The sequence below is a fragment of the Rhipicephalus microplus genome, chromosome 8 (genome assembly GCF_043290135.1).
Source record: "Rhipicephalus microplus isolate Deutch F79 chromosome 8, USDA_Rmic, whole genome shotgun sequence".
Classification (NCBI taxonomy): Eukaryota; Metazoa; Arthropoda; class Arachnida; order Ixodida; family Ixodidae; genus Rhipicephalus; species Rhipicephalus microplus.
In genome coordinates this window covers 27,943,954-27,951,483 of record NC_134707.1, presented here as the reverse complement: position 1 = coordinate 27,951,483, position 7,530 = coordinate 27,943,954, and the positions used below count along the sequence as shown (strand labels likewise).

The window sequence follows — 7,530 nt, the reverse complement described above, 5'->3', positions numbered from 1 at the left end:
CGTGCGTTGGAGTGCTTGCCTCGAAATATAGATGTCATGCGATGCTCGCTTGCTTTCAATTGACAGTTGCAGCACACTGAAATAAGTGAAACATCTTTTGCATTGCCGCATTTCATTTTGATGGGCTTCCTACTTTTATGAAGCGACGTTGGATTGAAGGAAGAAGCTTGCCAGGTCCTTGATTTTTTAGCAAACCACGCCTCAAGACCAACGAAAGAGGATAACCCCTGCACGTTCGCTGGCGGATGGTACTTGTGGTACACCAAATAAGGATGGCACCCACGATAGAGGCGGTCATCACGCACGTCACGAACTCTTCCTTTTTCTCTTACTCTGCGAAGAATTCTTTGCGTGTCTTAATAATTACTCTGCGTGTCTGCGAAGAAGTATCAATAGTCTCACATGGGCGAAGAAAGAAACTTCAGATTCGTGTAGTTCTGCATGCATTCACCTGAGGCGTTCTTCTGTTGTCCTTAGTCTATTATACCAACTGATTTGACTGAATTGTATGGACTTGATTGTATTACGGTAGTAACAAGTGGAATGACGACGGGTGCGACGCAAGCATAAATACATGCACAAAACCATGTACAAACCCACATGTACAAAACCACATGTACAAAATACATGTACAAAACCACAAGAAGCTCACTTAATGTGTTCAAACAGTTCATTTTATTCCATACATGCGTACTGTTGATTGACGCTCGTCTTCAGTTGATCTGCGGAACAAAAAAGACACGGATAACAGAGCCTGCGCACTGTGTGTGTTTCTCTCTCCGGTCCTCGTCTTTTTTGTAGCTCAATTAGGCAGAAGTATTGGAGCGTCTACTTTCACCGAATGCTGCTCTAAGCAAGCTCATCTTGTCTTCCGACAAGATCCCTCGTGCTCTTCGCCCAGAAACCTTCAGGAAATGACACGATCTTCTCTGTTTAGCTTTAATTTTTTTTTTTTGGCTTGCCGCGTCATCCTCGGCTGCCTTGAGGTGCGCGACCCGGTCAACTTCACATGTCACGCGTTATGAACGCTTCACAGAAGTTGCCAACCCGCTCCGCATCCGCGATGGCAAGGTCTTCGCAGAACGAGCCACACATTTCGTTCACCGCCCATGCCACAGCTCCCAAGGTGCCAACATAAACCAGCACAGCTATCATGTGCCAAGCAAATACGCTTGTGGCCATCATCGAATCTATATGGCTCTGCACGTCCCAGGGTTTGTATCCAGGCAGCGGATTGTAAAGGATAAAGGCAATCTGCCATAGCCATGTGGCTTGCAGAAGGCAGAAGTAAGCTCGACCTAAGGACGCCAGAATGCTTCGGGGTCGACACATCTCGGCAATAAGACAGGCAACCAGAGCAGCGATGGTGTACACTAAGAGCGTGTGAATCATGACGTCGAGTAGCGGCTTGCCTTGCAGGTAGAAGTGAAACAGCAGGCCTTCGGAGGCGGTGGCGATCAGCAGCACCACGTAGTCCGTGTTCGGTGGGAGTGGTAATCCGGCGTTGTACAAGACGTCCACGACGCCATTGAGCAGGAAGAACGCGTACATGGTCTGTTGCAGTACGCTTTCCGTGTATGCGAGGCTGTTGCGTCTGGAAGTGACGGAAGACTCCATGGCAATGCATATGCAACAGCTAGTAATCTTCACGATACCTTCGGTGCTAAATTTCGGAGGCAGACCGGGCACAGCGTAGGAGCAACGGCATTGGTAGCGTCGCTTAGTCTCCCGGCTGCGAACGTAATTGCGCCACGCTGCGAAGGTCCACCATGTTCCGAAAAAGAAGAGAAAGCTTCCAGTCAGTGCGTGGCCTATGAAGGTCCCCATGTTTTGGTTACAGCTTAATGGAGGGCAGTGACGCTGGGGCCAGATACTGCTTCTCAGATGTCCTGCAGTGGAATGGAAAACAGACAATAATGTCCAAACCGACAGATTAGCGCACCTTAGTCGGCTATTCTCAACAACAAACTAAACTGAGCTATTGCCTCTCTGTACGAGTAATACTGTGGACCAGTGAAGAACTGTGTACATGAAAAAGGGAACGCAGTAACAAAGTAATGCGCAGTAAATGCATCAACATTGAGGTATGAGGATGAATGAAAAAGGCAATATGACCTTGTCTACAGCTATCATTTTACATCACAGTCTATATATGAATTGTCACACGTGCAAGCACACACATTCTTGCATGCGTGGCACTCAAATTAACGGAGGAAAACTTCCAATATTTGTGCATTTTTGTATGCAGTGTCTGTGGTTCACAATAAAGTTTGAACGTTTATGTTTGATAGGCAAGCAACATTCAGTGAAAATTGGCAAATGAAACTTTCAAAGTTTCAGCAATTTTCAGAGTCTTTTGGAATCGTTAAGGTATTACACAAAAATGCTGTTGTTATTTTTTGTGTATTCAACTTGGGTGATCATGCAGTCAACGTTCCAGCACGAAGAACATAGTCGAAATGCAGAAGAAAAAGAAGAGTAGTTGAGTGAACTCTAACCTTTTCAGATCTCTAGTTTATAATTCGTAGTGATGTCTGCCAAAAACAAGAGATGGTTTGACGGCTTGCTCAGCAAACATTTTTGGTTATTGGTATAAAGTATTATCTCTAAACTATTTTTTTTTCACATTGGCTTTAATTTCATTTTAGTTTCATTTAAATATCCTGCTGCCCGGCTCTTGGACCATCCCCTTCTGTGGGTGAGCGCCATCCATCCGAGGTCATCAGCATCAGTTGAGCAGATAAACAGTTCAGTTCCATTCAACCAAGCACCTGTACAGAAAGGTAACCTGACAGCACTGCTGTATAATTCACTTCGAATTAGGAACAAGACGTGTGGGCACTGAGCACTTCTTTTAAGTAATACCTGTGTTGTGGCTAATGTCTTGACATAGACATAAACATTTTTTTGAAGGTTCACAGGATATATATTGGAGACCAGTTTGACTGCTAAACTTGGTCGTGGAGTGGTCGTGAAACTCGCTTTGCCCACAATGGCAAATCAATTAATGCGGTAGCCATAATATGAAATACTACGCGATGCAGGCGAAGCAGTAACTTCGCAATGAAAACAACACGAATGAAGACATGAGCCATCTGCCAATCTCTGTAAAGACACGGCACGCGCTATCGTGGGCGACCACGCCAGCCTGGTCAAACTATGCTGTTTCTGTCGGAGCTACACAGAGCTCTACTTTCGGAACCCCGCCCTGCACCATTTTCGACAGAAACGCCAAGCACAATTTCGCCCCGCTTGAGTCGCGTTCGTTGGCAGCCCGCACACGCTTTCTGTCGCACATACAATAGGACACGTGGAGCACGGTTGTTAATTTGAACTTTATGTAGGACGTCCCTACGACGCCAGCGGTGCCTGCAAAAGTGTGCTTGGATTGTCTTATAATATATATCTAAAAAATGTCTTTGTGTTTGAGTGACTATCTTGAAATGACCTTCTCGAATTATCTGCACATCTCGAATGGCTTTGTCTCAAGTTATACATTGCTCTATAAAAAAGTGTGTAGCGTGTATTGAGAGACCTCACGCCATAATGCGTTTTATCTATATAAGGTGGGTGGGTAGGTGAGTATGAAAAATATATAGCAGTACGTGCCTGTCCTGAGATGGATCATCGATTGTTTTCAACGTGAAATATCGGCACAGATGCATATTGCGGCGACTGATAAAAGTTAACTTGAATCAAGAAGCTGCATATCGAAGCTTTCACTGCTCCATCAAACTCTGAGGGAAAACGTATCCAAATGACGTCGACTGTAACGTCACAGGAGTGGTTCTGGTGAAGGTGATAGATAAGTGCTCTTGAAATAGAGTTGCTATTCTCTGTCGACAATCAGCAGCATATCGGACCAATACAATCGAACTGAGAGTTGGAAGAATGAAAAGAATGATTTCGCTTTTCACGTCGTCTTAGGCGAATGCAGAGTGGCGGGTGCTTTCTCGTGTGTTTTCTGTATCTGTTTCGCACACTGTATATATAAATGCTATGGCCTTGAAAGTGTTTCATGAGTATTGGGAAAAGTGATATCGATCACAGAAAATAATTGGATCGCAACAGAATGAAGAAAGAGAAGACGGTCCTGTAAACTGTGGCACACACCCATGCGGGGAGATCGGCCAAGTTCTAATAAAATGCTTCTGTTTTGATGCTGTAAGAAAAAACTCGTTTCTGTGGTTTTTCTTCGTCGGTTAGCCTTCCTATCTTAGTTTATCGAATTATATTGAATGAATATATTCATTGAAAAGATGATAAAACAGTCTTAGCAAGACTGTTTTATCTGTTTCCCACATACCCACATAATTTTCCATGCTTCCGTAAGATTCTTTTTGAAATCTACCAAACACTTGGAAAATATATCGGGAAACAGGGGGTTCCGTAGTTGAACATGTGGGATTATGGAAACGACATACAAGACATTCCGGTCGGGACCAGTGCCCCACCGAGCATGTTCTGTACGTAAAGAAATAGTCCCTGTGACCGCTATCAACATAACCATCGTCAAAGCGCATTCCTCCTCTTTTCTTTGTTCCTCCCTTAGATGCCTTTTCTATGGTGAACATCTGTGTAAGAGTGGTGACACTTTCCTTCATTCAAATCTATCTATCTATCTATCTATCTATCTATCTATCTATCTATCTATCTATCTATCTATCTATCTATCTCTATTTATCTATCTATCTATCTATCTATCTATCTATCTATCTATCTATCTATCTATCTATCTATCTATCTAATCTTGGTCGACAGCATGCCGCTGAGGAGATTTCCACTAAATTTGCACCCGCATTCACATTCAGCAAAATGGTACTTGCATTCAGGGTCCACGAAGGGTCTGTACCATAAGGTTGACGAATGAAACGACTGTAACACTGAGCACCTATTGCACGTTTTAAGCCAGCTGCTCATCCTAGAGGAATCGATGAACGCAGCGCCTCGCAGAGGCCAACAACTGTCGCAGAGAGATGCGCACGTTTCCCCAACTGCTGCACCTAATAATATCTCCTCGACTTCATCCATACCAAGACGCGTCCGCACAGCTGCCCTCTAGTGGAGAAGTATCGCTGATGCTGGCTTGATATGGCACTTACACCTTGACCTTTTTTTATTCCTCGGCGCAATTTCGTCAAAAGCTGCAGCCGATATCAACTTTTCAAGTAGAGCCATCTGTAGAAACTCCATTTGTAAACCCTGACCTTCAGGTACTGCACGGTGTCGGTTACATCGCGACACCCGCCAGGCGTAATAGTACAGAAGCATACGTACCACTTGCTCAGACTGAGTCATCTTTTATTGTTCAGCCTGACATCTCATACATCTCGCAAGACATTGGCATTGCGATACGTCTTGGCTTGGCATGCTAATGTATGCCTTCATGACGCTTATTTTGTTTAATTATTCTCTTGTGCTTTCAGGCGTGATATTATGCGTATTGGAATGAACAGACTCATTTGGTTTTTCATCAGCACAGCTGCGTAAGCCTGTCGTGAAAACTTTGGTGTGTACAGATGTGTACGAAAGCATGGCTGATGCCTCTGTTGTAGGAATCGGTATAACATGAAAGTGAAACGTGCGTTCACAAAAATATTTTAGAGTTTATTGCGCTCACCGCAAGCTCAACCGGGCCCAATCTGTTCAATGGCGGCAATTACAAACAGGCACCTACACTAATCCCGTAATTATGAAACACATTTACCCTGACTTGTGTATGACCAATTCGTGCAAGTATTGTAGTAATCGGGCCACATTAGCGCATATTCTCTGGGAGTGTCTAGCACTAACTGGCAAAACGAGAGACGTGGCCTCCAATGAGGACCTACGGGAGCGTTGGCGGACCGCGCTGCTCAGCTCAGGACTAGATATATAATCAACTCTGAGAGGTCCAGCAGGCCAAAGAAGCTGCTGAGAGACATGGTCTCTCAACCAGCTCCTAGGCGGGAACCCAGCCCGGTAACCTGCAGGAATTGAATAAAGTTGTTCACTCACTTATTGGGCTGCGTTCCTTCCCAATGACGAAAAAATGAATGCAAAAACACAAATTGCAATATGGGGCAAAGAATGAGTGTACTCGGCGACAACTTGTCTTGGCACTCAAGAGAAAGCTACGGAGGCGGAGCTTCTGCAGATGTAGCATTACACGAAGTAGTTCGTTCTGGCGCGCGTCGCATAACGCTACGGAAAGTGACGGGGGCGCACCATCAGCGTTCCATGTAGACGCAGACGCCGCTTAGCGTTTGAGGTGCACGTAAAAAGGCAGGACTTCCTCACGCCGTCAAAAACGCGAAGTCACAACGAATAAATTAAAGCAAATAAGCCTATCTTAATGGTGGGAGCTGTGTCCTGTCTCGAATAGCTCCACGTAAGAAGTAAAGGGGGCACTTGTATATTTCACGGTGCAAATGCAGGCGATGTTGTGGAACTACATTCACTGGTGGTAAAATGCCCGCGATTTGGCTCTGTAGCCTTCGCTCTAATGCCAAGAAAAGTTGTCCCCGAGTGTAGCAGCTCGAAATGTGCAACGCGCTGCTCAAACAGAAGACACGCACGGAAAGAACACACACAGGGTGAGTGCGACCTAACCAAGGAGCATAAAGAAGTTGCTGGAGTGGAAATCATGTCCTAGGAGTGAAGCCGTATCTCTGGCAAGATGGTGGCTGTGGGGGCCATCTTACTAGGGGCATAATAAGGTATCACGGTTCAGTGATTAAGAACGGAGCGTTTCTCTCGAACGCCCAACGAGTGTAACGTGGAAGCTTTTTCGGGTCACATAGTGCTCCGAGTGCGTCTTAGTGTTACTAGTTTTCCTTAGTGAGCCTCCGATTGGAGGCAAAGTACTTGGGGAATTCAGTCACCCATACTCGTTTCTGTGTGTTATTTCGTCGGGAACAACTGTCTTTTAATATAAACTATCATAGAATTTGCACTAACATATCAAAGCACTTGATCTGTAAGTAGGCACTATCAGAAAAGAGCATGTTTGCGCCATCTTAGCAGTGGCAAAAGATGGCTTCACTTCTGCTGGCAAGGCATTGCGGGAGCTTCCACTCCAGCTATTCTTTAAATCCTCCTTGGACCTGACAATCACCATAGCTCGACACTTGAAGCGCGTAGCCTAATGAATCACAAAGGAGAACGAACGAAACGAACGCGCAAGTATACACAGGACGAGCGCGAACGAACAACCCTCACAATTGTAACTTAATTGTGTGTGAGCTGTGCACTCCTTTCGGAATCGAGGCCACGGCAGTGAGCGAAGGTACCTTGATGCCCTCTGTAACGTTAATACAAACGATGAGAGCACAGGACGTAGTACAAAATGTAAAGTGAAGCAGGACGTCGATCAAGATTGTTTTAAACGAAATGGTTTGGGTGTCTGTTAAAATCCCCTTTTCGCAAAGACGTTTCAGGATCCCTGCAGATCCCGAATCGTATTTTTTTTCAAAGACCTTGGCTTTGTCAGGCACAAGCTTCATTTCTAATGTTGCGTAAATTGAGCATTGAGCAAGCTAATATAGAACC

At 45.0% G+C, this 7,530-nt stretch overlaps 1 protein-coding gene across 2 annotated transcripts; it reads right to left on the bottom strand.

Annotated features, from left to right (window-relative positions):
• Positions 1 to 652: 652 nt before the first annotated feature.
• Positions 653 to 5,030, bottom strand: LOC119165279 (transmembrane protein 45B). 2 transcript variants are annotated; one of them, XM_037417459.2, is made up of 2 exons: positions 4,827 to 5,030; positions 653 to 1,889 (listed from the first exon to the last, which is right to left on the bottom strand). In XM_037417459.2, exon 2 carries the CDS (start codon positions 1,825 to 1,827, stop codon positions 1,006 to 1,008), a length of 822 nt encoding a protein of 273 aa, XP_037273356.2. In that variant the 5' UTR covers positions 1,828 to 1,889; positions 4,827 to 5,030; the 3' UTR covers positions 653 to 1,005. The 2 variants fall into 2 exon arrangements, with proteins under 2 accessions (XP_037273356.2, XP_075727497.1); XM_075871382.1 differs by lacking the exon at positions 4,827 to 5,030 and adding an exon at positions 2,499 to 2,757.
• Positions 5,031 to 7,530: the final 2,500 nt, after the last annotated feature.

What these genes read in the sequence shown, in the direction of transcription:
- LOC119165279 (XM_037417459.2), bottom strand. Translation starts at nt 1,827, where the DNA reads ATGGGGACCTTCATAGGCCACGCACTGACTGGAAGCTTTCTCTTCTTT.